This window comes from Osmerus eperlanus, chromosome 4 (genome assembly GCF_963692335.1).
Source record: "Osmerus eperlanus chromosome 4, fOsmEpe2.1, whole genome shotgun sequence".
Lineage (NCBI taxonomy): Eukaryota > Metazoa > Chordata > Actinopteri > Osmeriformes > Osmeridae > Osmerus > Osmerus eperlanus.
In genome coordinates, this window is record NC_085021.1 from 8,881,231 (window position 1) to 8,896,773 (window position 15,543).

The window sequence follows — 15,543 nt, forward strand, 5'->3', positions numbered from 1 at the left end:
AGGTACACACACACAAACGTCTCCGCATGCACTTATGCGAAGGAGATCTTGCACACACACACACCCACACATGCACACACACACACCTTGATGAGCAGACGGTGTTCGACACTAGCCAAGAACACCTTTAGCAACACACGTATTCTTCCTCCACCCCAGGTCCACAGAGCACCCAGCTGCAACAGGTTTCCCCTCACATGCCTCGACCCGCGGCGCCTGCGCTCAGAAACTCCCTCTACCGCCGTCCGCCCTGGCTTAACACATAATTATTTTAGCGCAAAATCCACCTGCTCAAAGATTCATGACTCATCTTGTCGCCAGCGCAGCAGAAAAGCTATTAACTGCCGCCTTGGGCAGTCAACTAAGAATAGGGAGCGGAGGAGAAGCGCTAACGCCAACATGAAAGCTAACGCTAACTAATGCTAACCACAACTATTCAAGAAGAGGAGGCCATGAAACTGTTTAAATCGTGAGGCATTTGAGAGGGGAAAACTTAAGTGTGTCAGATGCCCCAAAGGTGCCCCACTTCCTCCCATGCCTTTAGATGAAAGATTTAAACTTTAAATTTTAGTTTTGACATAAAAGGAGCTTCCGCCATTTAAGGCCTCCGATTTCAGGTCCTATTCATCTTAGCAGCTGAAGCACCAACCAGTCTCTATAAAAGCCATCAGTGTGTGGGCCTCTCTAGGCAGTGTTGATGTGAGGAACTGAAATATTGGATTTGAGTGCCAGACGTAAAATAAGTCTGTGACTGCTTTTTCATGTTGTCGTCAATGATATCAGTTTGGTTGGAGGGAGGTATCTGGCAGCCCTTCTATATGGCGCCCTGGAGACACACACACTTGCACACAAATAAAACGAAGTATATGATGCATAATTCAAAATTCAGCAGTGAGCCAAGTCAGTTCCTACTGTTTGCTCCCTAACACAGACACACACATCCTTTCTGTACGATCATAAAAAAAACCACATCTTCATGTATGTCAACGAACATACAGACACATCTGCATCCAACTCGTCACCGTGCCGAGTGTGTCAGCTGCTGAGGCCTGCCGTTTAGCAGAGAAGGATGAACCCTCTCAATCAACTCTGCCTGAAGAACAATCTGGAAGCAATCGTCGTGTTGCGCAAAACAAAACTCAGAATGTTACCAAGGGTCTCAAAATAAAAGCACATGTATCGCAGACATCAAGGCATGCACATTTCTGTTTGATGGAAGAACTGAGGTCTTTAAGGCAGGAGTTATTAATAGTGTTTTCAACTTTGTCCTGACTTTTTATTATCGTCCTTGATTTAGTTGTTTCCCCTGGGCCCCTTTGTCTGTCTTGGTGTTATGATCTTTGCTCGTCTGTGTGTTCATTGATTGGTTGGGACCATGAGTCAAATGTTGAAGGCCAGCTCGTAGAGAATGTGGACAGTGACTCTAGATAGAATGTATATCCAAACGAATAGAATGCATACAACAAATGCGTAGCATAGCCAAGCCTCATTTGCATGTGCGCCTTTTTTATTGGAAGCAGTTTCTGATTGCTTACATAAAAAAAAAAGAAATTGCCTCTTTTTGTCTTTTTGCGGCCCGCCCAACCACCCCCCCCCCCCCCCCATGACCACCACCACCACCACCTCCACCCCAGCATACTCTCCCTTCTCTGCCATTCATAATTGTACCTCTGCCTCTGGGTGATTTTGGGGTCAAACTTATGGTCAAAAGTGGGGGAGTGTGACTGGGGCTCCTTAAGGATTGGAGGGAGTCAGGGGGAAGGGGGGGGGGCAGAAACAGAGGGAGAGAGAGTGCAGAACATGGCTGGAATTCTTCAGTCAGGAACAAAACATGCAATCAGTTACAAAGAAACTATTTTGGCAGGGGGCGGACAGTTCCGTGCGTGAGATGCCGACTGGGAAAAGACTGTAGCGGTCAGCGAGTGCCCAGCACGACTTCATGTTAAATGTTCTACTACGGGCAGCAAATCTTATGTTGTTTACAGGACTCTAATTACACTGACTGATCTGCAGTCATCCAAATCTAACCACTCATTCTATATGATATATACTACTTTCAGGACCACAGCACATACTGTACTGCACAGTTTAAATTACCTCACTAAATTCCCCAACCACACCCCAATGAATTACGAAGTCCAAGTGAATTATGACACAACATTATCTTGGACAGGGGGCTTTCAGTATTTTTATTGCATGGACACCGGGCTATGGATTGTAGAGCCACAGCCCAATGTGTTCCTCTAGTGGTGAGCTACCCACATTGCATCACATATCCACCCCCCCACCCAACACCACCACCAACATCTACACACTCCAGTGATATATGCTTGGTGTGCAGCACACACACGCTCATTCCAGCCAACTGTACATAGAGTGCTTTCTCATATCCAGAAATGTGTCATTGTCATCCTGTCCATCCCTGCTGGAACGCAGTCCAGATGTGTTAAGTACCCTCACACAGATACATACTACCTCACAGACACACACACAGACTCACACAGATACACACTAACTGTCGGGGACACACTCCCTCTCAGTCTCACACAGACACCTAGTCAGCTTCGAGAGAATGGGGAATGGCTGAGCAGAAACACAGAAGTTACTTCTCGATGCTGTCATAAATTAGTGTTTGTAAAGTCGAAGCAAAAGGATTTGCTTTCTATGACATTGTTGACCTTTTGCTTGTTTGTATGTGTGTGTGTGGTCAGGTACCAAACACAAAACCATCCTGGAGGCCAGGAGCGGGCTGGGCCCCATCAAGGCGTACCCCCGCCTGGGCCCCAAGCCTGTTGGAGAGCAAGGAGGGGGGCCCGTGGACCCCAACACTCAGGAACGCACCTTCCACTGTGAGATCTGCAACGTGCGGGTCAACTCTGAACTGCAGCTCAAACAGGTAAGACAGAAGTAGGGGTTAGATTTTGGTGGCCTATTAAGGCACAGCACCTATAGGGGTACAGGTTTATAAAGAAAATGACTACTCAATTCACTGAAGAACTGAAGATTGATTTGAGGCTAAATCTGCGTTAAAACAGCACAGCCCTCAGGTTGTCATGACACAGAACAGCTAAGTGATGAGTCGCAGTCCTGAGAAGGCACAGTACTGTGACAATAGCTGTGTCTTAAAAAAGAAAGAGCGCCCATCATTCAAGAGCCAGCCTGATGGCGCCCCCTGTCTGTGGCCTCTGTCTCTCTCCCTTGCAGCACATATCAAGTCGAAGGCACCGGGACGGCGTGGCGGGAAAGCCCAACCCCCTCCTCAGCCGGCACAAGAAGCACAGGGGAGCTGACCTCACGGTAACCTTTTAACCTTTAACCCCCCCACCCCCCTCCTCCTCCCAGTGACCCCACAACTGCCTCCAACTGTACTCTACCAGACCTAGTTCACCTTGGTTAAATACATAATCATAGGATGGTTGAACTAGGCTTTTTGTAAAGCCCTACATCAATGGGCTGGGTTTCCCTGGGCTGGTTGGAGACCATTGCAGTCCTGCAATGGCTTTAATCAAGGACTGTACTGTCGAAGTTGTTAGAGTTGTCTTTCTTGAATTTGTGTGGCATGATCTAAAATTCCAACACTGGTCATTGCAGCTTCTATAAATGTGGCATGATTTGTCTTTAAACCCTCTGTTAAAGACAGATCAAAAGCAGGCCGAGATGAAATAGTTCAGCTATATTTGTTTTCCCCTACATCTGTTAACCTTCTGTCACTCATCGTTTGATCCCTCTCTCTCCCTCTCTCTCCCTCTCCCTCTCCCTCTCTCTCTCTCTCTCTCTCTCTCTCTCTCTCTCTCTCTCTTTATCTCTCTCTCTCTCCCTCCCTTCCTCCCTCCAGTCCACTCTCTCCTTCTCCAAGGATCTCACCAAAGCTTTGGGCGCAGGCCTCCTGCCCAGCCCCTTGGCTGTTGCCGCCGCGATGGCCGCCGCCGCCTCCTCCAACCAGCTGGCTCTCCGTGCAGCTGGCTCCGCCCACCACCACCACCACCACCCCCACCACCACCTACTGCAGGGCCCGCCTCTCAGCCACGCCATCCTGAGACCCGCACCGGGGCCCATCCGCACCACACACGGGCCCATCCTTTTCTCCCCTTATTGAGCCCCCCACCGAACCCCACTCACCCCCCACCCCCCCAGCCCCCCCCACACCACCCCACCCCCAAACTCCCCCGTCTGCCCGTCAACTCGGCCAGTCAGGAGCGCTCACTCCAGAAAAGCACACTGTGAAGATTAGGCACGTGAACAACAGCAGCTGATAGGGTACAGAGCACGGGTCGACTTAAAGTGTTTCAAAGAGAGAGGGGAGACAAAAGAGAGGGGAGAGAAAAGAGAGGGGAGAGAAAAGAGAGGGGAGAGAAAAGAGAGGGGAGAGAAAGCAGCCTGAAGACAAACTCACGTCCCTCTTTCCCCTTCACCCGTTACCCGGGGTTTGGGAGTGACGGCCAGCTGGACAGAGGGCAGGAGAGAGAGTAAACATGCATCGGACTGCTGTCCTCCATCTCCAGGTCCAGCCTCCTTCCTGCCCTTCTGTTCTCGCCGTCACGTCACGGTCATTTACGTGTCGTAGCTTCGCAGAAAAGTCGTCAAACTGATATCTGTCTTCTAAGACACCTCACTGTAATAGCATTCGTCTGACCATAGTAACTTAGGCTCCCTGTGTTTCTCACTGGGTCTGTATGTTCTGTATGTTCTGAAACTGGCGTTTCCCCTCGTACAGCGTGGCTGTGTTGGGGGCACTGTCACATTTGGAGAGGAGATGGGGGTGGGGTGCACACGGATGGAATGAAGGGGATTCTGACATTCCCTGAAAGGTTTAGGGATAGGCAGCATGGGTCAAAACCACAAATCTACCCAAGGCTCTGCGGAGACACACACACACACACATAAAGACCCCCAAAACAAATTTGTGTTTAAAAATAGATGTAATAACAAAGATGTCCAGCGTGGGAGGAATATGTTTCTTGACATCTGCCAGAGGACGAGAGAGTTGGAGCAGGACACACATGGGCCACCCTCAACTACTGGAACCTTCTAGTATGTTGTCTACTTTTGGATGATAATTTCACACCCAATGTTTTTTTTTTCTCAAAGGAACAATCCTTGTGTCCATGTTAAACATGGGCTTTGCTGATTTAAACGCTTATTGGACAGCACCAGTCTGTTGGTGGGTGTCTTTTTTATTTTTTATTATGTTTTTTATCAATCTACTGTTTTATTCATGGTTAAAATAAGAACACATATGCAAACAGAAACGCACACACACCAACACACACTCAGTGTGTTTACAGATTAGAGTTATCAGTGGTGTGGCCCTGAAACTGGTGACACATGATTATAACAACGGCCATGGTTGGGCCGTTGTTTAGCTATGAGGAGAGCGAATGGCGACCCAACTATGCAGAACCTCTACCATCGGCGTGGCACACCACTCAAACTCTGCCACCGGTCGTTGCATTCAAAGTTAATTTATTTGAACTTAACCTTGGTTGCCACCGACCGTTCAAAGCGCAACCAATGAGAAAACAACTGTAGGCTATGTGATGTAATGAGAAGCGATCGCACTTAAACGCATTTCCCGCGGTGCAACGTTCTTCAAAAACTCCAGTAGTGTCCTTGTTGCCTAAAACACGTGGTGAATGGTTACCTTGCGCACTTAAAGAAAACGTATGTGCAGCGCTCTGTGTCTGCACCAAGAGTCTGCTCTACACTTCTCATCATGTGTCACCGGCTTCAACCTACAGCGTCTCACCCTCTCTGTGAGGAAATTGGCCGACCAGTGCAACCAACTCCCCCACCCCCCACCCCTGCTGCCCCAACTGCTCCGTCTGCTCTTCCTCTCCCCCTCTCCCACCTCCCCCCTCTTCATCCCTACAAGGGGGCCTACACACTGACCAACACTGACAGGAACTGTCTGAGTCCCTGGGTAAGAGATGGACAGAATGAAAGGCTGATCAACATGACTGAATCGGAGTGACGAGCAGCAAGTTAACTCAAGGACAGGGTCGGGGAAGCCTAACCCCTTCTTTATATGGACTTCCTGTCTTAAACCGAAAGCCATGCAATGCATAATTGCTTGTTTTCTTTTAACTGATTAATGTTCTTCATAATTTTTTGTAGGTTTTGGTTGGTTGGAGTCTTTTAAATAGTCGATTATTCAAAGGACCTACTGTTGTGCAAATCATGAAATACATATATATATATATATATATTTTTTTTTGGGGGATGGAACTCTTGTTGCTTGTGAAAAGAGGGGTAGAGGAGTTTAGAAGGGAGTCTGGGGGACTGGTAGCAGGGACTCAATCCCATCCAGCCTGACTAACCTGCCCCACCCACGAGACGACAACCACAGAGATGGCCGACACAACGTCCTGCTGAACCCTGAAGTACCACTCTGTGTTCCAACTGAGATTTACACTGTGCCCCTCCCCACCACACACACACACACACACAAACACACATTTAAAAGTAATGAACTCCAATGTCTTACCTTTGTCGTGTTGTTGCATTGCGATGGGCCATCGGGAAACATTGACTAGCTCTGAGCGAGCTGACATGTTGGTCTGGGTTCATCTGTAAACAGGGATGACTGCTGACGAAGCCGATCATTGTTCTTCCACAGAAGAGGCTTGTCCTCAGAAAAGGGTTAGAGGCCTCTATTCAAATCCACCCCAGGGACCGACCATCACCTTCACATGGTTGGAGGTAGGAAGTGACAGGTATAAACAGAAGGACAACAGCTCCCTCTTAACCAAGGCCACCTGGCTCCTGTAGGTTTGTTCGAGCCTTCTTTTAGTTTCCACCCATCCAGGTCACTCAGACTTTCATATGTTACTGAAGAGCACTGTCTGGGGGTGGATATGTGACAGAGATGAAACAGATGGGATGAGAAAGCATAAACTAGCTGGGCTTAGGGACCGGCCCTTCATATTAAAGGGCCCTATAATTCTGGACATCTCTTTTTGGGGAACAGGGTACACGTCAGGTGTCAACGGGGTTAAAAAAAAAACTAGATTATCTGACAGCAATGTGTTTTAGTTTTAGACATTTTGTGTTTGTTGCATTGTCGTCGTTGTTTATTTTTTTGTTCATTTTTATTTTATTTTGTTTCTGTGAGAGATACAGTCAAGTAAAATTCTAACAGAGAAAAAAAAAATCTATGCCATTACTTGAAGGCTGCCTTAGAGTCAGCCTCCACCATTGTGCTTTTTTGGTTGACTTTATCATCTTGGTGGAGATCCTTTTGTGAGTGAAGTACTATGCTGGGGTCAGTGCTCCTGGTCCTGTTGCTGTGTGTGTCATGATGTAGTCTACTCTCCCCACTCCTCACCAACCAGGCCCTGGCAGAGACAAACCTGAAGTGGCCTATCATAGTAGAGGAGACAAACTCACACTGGTTCATTTGATTGGATGATTTCTTTATCAACCTGATAAAAAAAATGAAACCTAACAAGTGTCACTGTTACCTTCATACAGTAGCAAATTCACAGATGTGTTCATATTGTAGTCATCCCCCATGATACATCCCCATTATTAAACTTTTGAAAATAAATGTTAGATTCCTATTTTCTGGGCAGGTATTTCATGTTAGCTTTCATGTGTCCAGGCTACTAGCCTTAGCCTTATTTCATCCTTTTCGGGAGCAAAGACAATTGGAGATGCTATGGAGAACCTTGTCTTGCCAATAAAGCTATTTTTTGAATTTCATTGTCAGAGGGACAAAGAGTTTGTATGGCGAATAGTAGCAATACCCGACTCATACTGGCTACTTGTTTAATTGCAATAAGAAAATCTACCAATAAACACGTATGTGAGTAAAATATTATAAATGTAATTTAAATGAAAAATAAACTTTATGGAAAAAAACAGTTGGTATCAAGAGAAACCATAGTGGAAAAAAGAAAATCTATGTCAATAAATGAATAAATGAAATCCTGTGTGTTACCTTGTCTGGATTGATAACCTTGATCTTTCACATCTGTATTGCAGTCTATGGATCATTGTTTTACAGTGCACGTGTGCTGTGTGACTGGCTGGAAATACCACCATCTGTGTGTGGAGGAGCTGTGAGAGTGGGTCGTCATGAATGTGTAACTCTAAATCTGCCATGTAAGTGGAAACTAATTCTATCAAATCAAAATAAACTGGATTCTGCTAAATGGGCGATTTGCAATTGTGATAAGAACTCGGCTAGGCACAGTAGTTAAGAAAGATCTGAGAACCAGGCCCAAACAAATAGACTGGGGGGAAATAGAGCCATCTGCTGTTTGATGAGGTCTGTTTAATAATAAGTAATTGTATTACGTTTAATAGTTTTGATCACACTGGGCAAGTTTTAGTTGGGCATTCTCTGCAAAAAGGATCTTTGCTGTGCTAATTTTCACCTTTCACCATTATTTTTTAGACAAACAGGTTTGGTATCACTGACGTTTTATAATGTAGGTAAAAGTTCTGATAAACAAAAATACATAGAAACGTTTCCCCTTACCCTCAATTGAGATATCCAAACAACCCAAACAACAAAATTGTTAAGTTGTAGAATTCATGAAGTCAGTCTACTGTTTACTGAAAGAATAGTAGACTATTTCAGCTTTTGAGATAACTACACACATGTTTTAACATTTACAAAAACATTTACAATAAACAAAGATAGTCACTATGATCAATCAATTTCCCAGCTCATAAAGTAGTTTCCATTTTATTTAGTTACTTACACAGCATCGACATATTTACAATACAGCTGTATTATACAGGAGTGACAGGCAGCCCTATAGGGGTCACGACCCAGGAAGTGGTCCTGAGAGTCACAGGAAAACAAGTGATGATGTCACCCTCCATGGGTCCACTTACTCAACTCTGAGCTCTACTCCCCCCCCCCCAAAAAATAAAATAATAATAATTCTGAGCTCTACCCTGGATATTACATGTAGGCCTGGGAGTCCTGACTAAAATAATCAGACACAATCACCAGCCAGTTAGATGACAAGGAGTTAAAAACCTTGGTTAGCTATCCTTATATTCCTCTCAGAACATAAGACACTTTTCATTGAAACTGCCTGATGCACAACAAGCGACAACCAGACAGGGTGTTAGCAAGCTCATCCAGAACCAGCCCAGCCCAGCTCAGCCTCCATCAATGTGGGGGCAGTGTTCAGATCTCCAACACTGAATCATGCAAGATGCACCAAAGGCAGAAAAGGCACAAAGCCTCTGTCAGAACACAACACAAGTCCCTTCAGTGTGACTGAACTGGTCTGGCTGTGATATAAACAGTTTGTGTGTGTGATAGACGGAAGCAAACGTATAAGTCAGTGTTGGAGACAGGTGTGTGTGTGTGTGAGGGGGAGAGGGAGAGAGCGAGAGTATCCTGTAAAACGAAGATATAATTTCAAAATATATATATGAATACCTGTATTCATCAAAGCTGCCACGCTCTCTCATTCATGGAGAAGACACAACCGAGGTGGTTGAAACACGTGTGCAGGTGTCAGGGATGGATTGAAGGACGTTGAAGGGATAGGTGCAGGGGTGTGGATTCCGGGTAGGATAATGTAGGTGGGCTGTGATTGGCCATACACCCGGCACAGTAGGTGGCGGTGTGTGCACCTTTAAGTTGGATACGATTCGTCAACCAAATCTAATGAAGAAGTAGCTAGCAGCTAACTAGTAGGGTTGGACTACTGAATCTGTTGACACACTTAGCGTTAGGTGGCGAACTTGCTTGCAAAACATAAACGCACTCTCTGAAGAACTTTGATTGTATCTGGCTAATCGAGCTGGCTAGCTATCTAAACTTTGCAACCCTCAGCGGCTACAAGCAAATAAAGCAAGTAAAGTTATTCGCGAACTAGCATTAAACCGAGCAGAGCTTATGGACACGACGAGGTAACTTCGCTTGGCTAATTCCCCTAGGCACTAGAACGTTGGCTAACGTTAGCTTGTACAATTCTTCGATCTTAGATATATAGACTAGCTATCCTAATCCTAGTCAATAGTTTGACTAAGACTTCGCGATTGTATACTTCTCCTAAGTCAATAAACATTGCTTGTTAGCTATTTGCTTGCTATCTAGTTGTGTGTGCAACCACACAAGTATCTACAACAGTGATTTCTCTTTAACGTGTTTTTTTTTTGGTGAACAGCAATGCACTGGTTGTAGTGACTTTGTTAACTAGCCACCGTTTCTCTTAAGATTTTTTTTATGAAGGAATGTATGCAATAATGCAATATGTGGTACTGCTAGCAGTACTACATTTGCTTGTAAATTCAGACTTTTTTTGTCAATATTCATTTTTTAATATGCAGCTGCATTATTATTATTATTAGAATGTTCCCACGTTCTGCTTCAGAACCAATACTTTTCAGAATGACTGAGGAGATTATTTGAAAAGGTCTGATTGGCAAGTTAATAACTGGATGACAAGTCTGAACAGTCTTGGTCACCTGTGCCAGTTATTTTGCTCAGGTAATCATATGCTGTGCAGATTCAGCAGATTTCTCTTACTAGGAGTCGAGGCAAATTCAGATAACATTTGGCGACTTGTGACCTCTAATGACCTAGTGGTTTATTATTCAAGGATCATACTAGATTCTCTTCACAGAACAAGGACAACAAAAGTCATTGACCTTGCACTGTGAGTGTGCCAGTCAAGGGCATGGCTTAATGCCAAAGCTTCTCAGAATATGTGGTCCTAAATCCACATATTATCAGGGATTTTTGATTGTTTGCATTCCCACCATTTATACCCAACATGGGCTCTTTGCATATCCAGTATCATGAACTGACTTTGACATTTGAATACCAATGTTTTTTCCTCTCCCCACACTCAAAGGAAGAGGCATGTTTTGACAAGTGCAACTCACTGGCTACTCACTCTTCCGTGAAACCAGTCCTTGATTGCTCTAATAGCAGTGCACTCTGTAGCTCTGTTTCCCTAATCCCTCAACAAAGAACTGGGGCGGGAGCACAAGCAGTTTTCCCTCATAACCTGATTTCCTTCTGGTCCGAATGTTCCAGTTGTGTACAATGTCATGGGGAGAAACACAAAGAGAAACCCAATCCTAGCAACTATGTAGGTCACATCTGTAGGATTTATAGATCACTATTTAAGAAAGCTGAAACATTGGACTAAAGAGACATTCCACAAGCTCAGCTATAAAAGAACAACAACAGATCCCATTTAGTTGCCAGGTCTTCCTGGTTTAGATGTTTGTTGTTGTGACTTGTATTGTTGTGACTTGTGAGATGCATTCTGTTCTCAGGACGGATGTGTCTGTTGACCACTGTTTGGAATTCTTATCATTCTGTTTACTTTTAAAGGAGGGCTATGTCAGTATCATGACAGAAGGGGAGGAGCTCTAGCAGGCTGACCAATAGCCATGGATGGGTTTCAGCAGCCTGCCCCAGAGACCAACGAGGGGGTAATTGGAAAATCTATTCCAGGGGTCCAGGCCACGGTACCATTGTCTGGCCCAAATCCTCCCCAGGCTGATGTCAAATGGTCAACACAGGGAGCGGAGGTGGTGGGACCGGGCCCCGGTGGGGCGACAGATCGCCTGGAACCTGGGGATGAGAAGGAGTGTGGAGAGGACAAAGGGGTGGAGGGCTCTCCGGCCTCCAGGAGTTTGGATGGGAGCCTGCAGAACGGCGACGGGGCGGAAGAGGCGAGGCTGGAGAAGGATGGGAGCAGCTGCAGCGCGCAAGGCAGTCCTGCGACTCCCCACAGCTACACGGGTAAGAGGAAGGCCCCATGCTCTATGCTTCTTTACCGTGAGCAGAGTTGCTCACGGTTTAGAAACCTCCGACTCTTGTCTGTCTGCAGACCTGTCTCACACCTCGTCTCCCTCGCTGTCGGAGCAGTTGCGCCTGGGACAGGGAGATGCCACCGGGGCTGGGATCAATGTGGAGTGTAAAATCTGCGGAGACAAGGCCTCGGGGTTCCATTATGGCGTGCATGCTTGTGAGGGCTGCAAGGTGAGAGCTTGGAATAAATCCTTTTAGTAGTTCAAAGAGACTTTGATCAAATTGTGCTCTGTGCATCAGTACATGTTCTGCGTTGTGGCGTGTGTACGTAGGGCTTTTTCAGACGCACCATTCGAATGAAGCTCCAGTACGAGCGCTGTGAGCGCACCTGCAAGATTCTAAAGAAGAATCGCAACAAGTGCCAATACTGCCGCTTCCAGAAGTGCCTGTCTTTGGGCATGTCACACGATGGTGAGGGGGGCGGCCTTAAACGGATTGTGTGTGTCTTCGTTTTCAATAACGAAACCAACTGTTTTTGTTGTGATGTAAATCGTCCATCCGTTCCATTTTCGTTGTGATAAAGCCTGTTTGGATCTTCGTATTACTGTGAAGATTTGATTTCGTAGCACGTCCCTCACCTGTAGATGCCATATTGCCCCGTGTGCCCAGCGATCAGATATGGCCGTATGCCAGAGGCAGAGAAGAAGAAGCTGGTTGCTGGCCTGTTAGCGGAGGAGCTGGATCACTACAAGCCCGGTGGTTCTGACCTGAAGACACTCGCCAAACAAGTCTACACCGCCTACCTGAAGAACCTCAACATGACTAAGAAGAAGGCTCGCAGCATCCTGACGGGCAAGACCAGCTCTTCCTCTGTATGTTAAACCCCCCCCCCCCCTACTCTACAGTCGTGCTGAAAGGACATCCAAATAGTTTTACTTCAGAGTTAAATATTCAGTTCATATTAAACATTATGGTTTTGGTGGTCATCTCATATTGTTCCCCCATATCACCCCTATCTGTCATTAGTATGAGATGCTGTATATGAGAGGTTGTAATACTTACTCTGTAGCTTGTCTCGACTGTTATATCGGGGCAGACGGCTTCTGATTAACACTTTCTTCTCCTGCCGTCAGCCGTTTGTGATCCATGATGTGGACACCCTGTGGAAGGCTGAGAGCGGTTTGGTGTGGAACCAGTTAGTTCAGGGTGCCCCTCTGACCAAAGAGATCGGGGTCCACGTGTTCTACCGATGCCAGTGCACCACGGTGGAGACGGTACGAGAGCTCACCGAGTTCGCCAAGAGCATCCCTGGCTTTGTGGACCTCTTCCTCAACGACCAGGTCAAGTGGTATTTCTATCTGAACACACCAGTTTGTGGGTTGAGGGGAAAGTTAACAACTCTTCAGTCACTAACCCTAAGTACAAGAACAGAGCACCCTTTGGGCATTTCCTCTCTCTCTCGCTCTCTTTCTCTGTAAAACAGCTCAGAAGAACATTTCGCTAGCTCGATGGCGTTATATTTGTGGTTAATATAGTTGGTAGATTTGAATCCGGACAGACACATATAAAAATGTGTGCAGTTGCGATATGGTGTTTGCCACTGACCAATTGCAATGGCGAGCAGACACACACAGGATTTTGGTCATTTCACCCAGTTAAGCAATTGTCCTTGATGGTTAGTTGCAACATTTCTCCCTGGTTACATCAGCATGATGATGCACTAATGTTGACTCCAATGACTGTTTGCTTGATTTAGGTGACTCTACTAAAGTACGGCGTACATGAGGCCATTTTTGCCATGCTTCCCTCCTTAATGAACAAAGATGGACTGCTGGTGGCCAACGGCAAGGGCTTTGTGACCCGGGAGTTCCTCCGGAGTTTAAGAAAACCTTTCAGCGAGATCATGGAGCCTAAGTTTGAGTTTGCGGTCAAGTTTAACGCTCTGGAGCTGGACGACAGCGATCTGGCTCTCTTTGTGGCAGCCATCATTCTGTGTGGAGGTGAGTCCATTCAAAACCTTTTACTGAAATGTGACTGAACCATAGCTCTATGGTGTTATTAGAAATCTCACCAAATCAATGTGTGCTTTTCCAAAAGTTTGATATCATCATAAAAATAAATAGAGACCACAATTCCATTCTGTTCACCTAGTATAGGGCACTCGACTGTCTTCAGATAGTTTGTGCTGGGAAGCTTTCACACACTTTTCCTCTCCCACCATCCAGACCGACCAGGGCTGATCAATGTGAAGCAGGTGGAGCAGAGCCAGGACCGCATCCTCCAGGCCCTGGACCGACACCTGCACACCAACCACTCAGACTCACTCTACCTCTTCCCCAAACTGCTGCAGAAGATGGCCGACCTGAGGCAGCTCGTCACTGAAAATGTCCTCCTAGTCCAGAAGATCAAAAAGACCGAATCAGAAACCTCTCTGCACCCGCTACTGCAGGAGATCTATAAAGACATGTATTAAGTCTTCCTCCTGGAACAGACATTTGTTTATACAAAAGATTCTGGTAGCGATATTGTTGCAGACTGAAGCTGTACATCCATGGACATTGTTCTGACATGCAATATTTATGCTGGGGCATGTCTTTTTAAGCAGTGTTTGCCATGTGTAGAAATCACAGTGCCACTGAGCCAGGAAGTTGGAATATTGTAGTTCTGTGGTAAATCCAACACGTACTCACATGCTCACATGCTCAACACTCCTGGATATTGGGAGACCCTTACCTCTGTTGTGAGCACAGTGCAGCAATCGCATGGCTCCAGCAGCTGTTTGTGCCCTACCCACATAGGCATGATGTTGCATAAATGCACTAGGTAGTTGTGCTTGAACGCAATGCATTTCTGGGACCAGCATAGCAAATTGGTAGTCTTAAATGCGGCTACCAGTATTGCCAAATCTTGTCACACAAATTACGTTTCCCCTTAGCAGGGCTGTAGAACTGACATGAGTGTTAAGGGATTGAGTTGAGGAAGCCTGTTACAGGTGACAAACATGTATACATTGTAAAGATGCAAAAGAAAAGATATGTACAAAAATCCGTAGAAAGGAGCTGTTGATGGGTATAGTCTTGCACAAACATAGACTATTCTGTTTTATTGATTTTCTTTTCTGTCAAAAGTGGATTTCACTTTCTCCTAAGCTGTTTTTGTAGCAATAAGAATAACTGATTTTTAATAACTGACTGATTTCATCCACACAGGATTACTACCTTTGTTCTAGGACTACATTGAACACTAATATGAGGCCAACCCATGTATATTTCTTAATACTGATATAGTTTGTGCAATACCTACCATAACTGTCAATGTCAAAAACTGTTACTTTGACCCAAATGAGCAAATACGGTACATGTGGTTAAATGCAGTTGTCTGTGAAGTGTGTGAAATGCACATTTGTTTTTATTAATATATTAAGTTTGGATATTTTTAGACACCATGAATTTCAACATACTTTTGTTTTGGTTTTATTCAAGTTATGTTGGATAACCAGGAACAGAGGCAAGTTACCTCATTTTAACGTTAAAGTGTAAATACTAATACACTTGTATGGATGCATTTCTTACCATGCCAGGAGAATGAGCTGCATCACAATGTAGGAAAGTGTAAGAAAACTGAAAGGTGAATCTTGTCTTTGTAACATCACTGTCTACTGTTCAGTGTCAACTCAGGACTTAAATATGTATATAGAGCAAGAGCCCTGATCTTTATAAAACTGTTATTAGTACTTGTGTGCAATATTTTTTTCTGTAAAAATATGCGTTGCCTTTCAAGGTTATATGATCCTCTGGATGGTGACT

General features: G+C 45.4%; 2 protein-coding genes across 3 annotated transcripts in view; both read left to right on the forward strand.

The window, feature by feature from the left end:
* The window catches only part of LOC134018590 (zinc finger protein 385A-like), a 7,988-nt gene extending 507 nt beyond the window's left edge, over window positions 1-7,481 (forward strand). The window contains exons 2-4 of the mRNA XM_062458653.1: window positions 2,712-2,896; window positions 3,205-3,297; window positions 3,836-7,481. Coding sequence (XP_062314637.1) covers window positions 2,712-2,896; window positions 3,205-3,297; window positions 3,836-4,096 — 539 coding nt within the window. The 3' untranslated portion in view covers window positions 4,097-7,481. The remainder of the gene's footprint in view (window positions 1-2,711; window positions 2,897-3,204; window positions 3,298-3,835) is intronic.
* Window positions 7,482-9,626: 2,145 nt separating this feature from the next.
* ppardb (peroxisome proliferator-activated receptor delta b) lies at window positions 9,627-15,470 on the forward strand. Of its 2 annotated transcripts, XM_062458651.1 has the most exons (9): window positions 9,627-9,879; window positions 11,315-11,415; window positions 11,506-11,728; window positions 11,817-11,968; window positions 12,070-12,208; window positions 12,407-12,609; window positions 12,871-13,077; window positions 13,494-13,737; window positions 13,963-15,470. In XM_062458651.1, exons 2-9 carry the CDS (start codon window positions 11,374-11,376, stop codon window positions 14,208-14,210), a joined length of 1,458 nt encoding a protein of 485 aa, XP_062314635.1. In that variant the 5' UTR covers window positions 9,627-9,879; window positions 11,315-11,373; the 3' UTR covers window positions 14,211-15,470. The 2 variants fall into 2 exon arrangements, with proteins under 2 accessions (XP_062314635.1, XP_062314634.1); XM_062458650.1 differs by having other exon boundaries at window positions 11,315-11,728.
* Window positions 15,471-15,543: the final 73 nt, after the last annotated feature.

Excerpts from the sequence above, each read along its gene's own strand:
- ppardb (XM_062458650.1), top strand. The coding sequence starts at position 11,374 with ATGGATGGGTTTCAGCAGCCTGCCCCAGAGACCAACGAGGGGGTAATT. Across the intron at positions 11,729-11,816 it reads GACTCCCCACAGCTACACGG|ACCTGTCTCACACCTCGTCT; the intron begins GTAAGAGGAAGG and ends GTCTGTCTGCAG. Across the intron at positions 11,969-12,069 it reads ATGCTTGTGAGGGCTGCAAG|GGCTTTTTCAGACGCACCAT; the intron begins GTGAGAGCTTGG and ends GTGTGTACGTAG.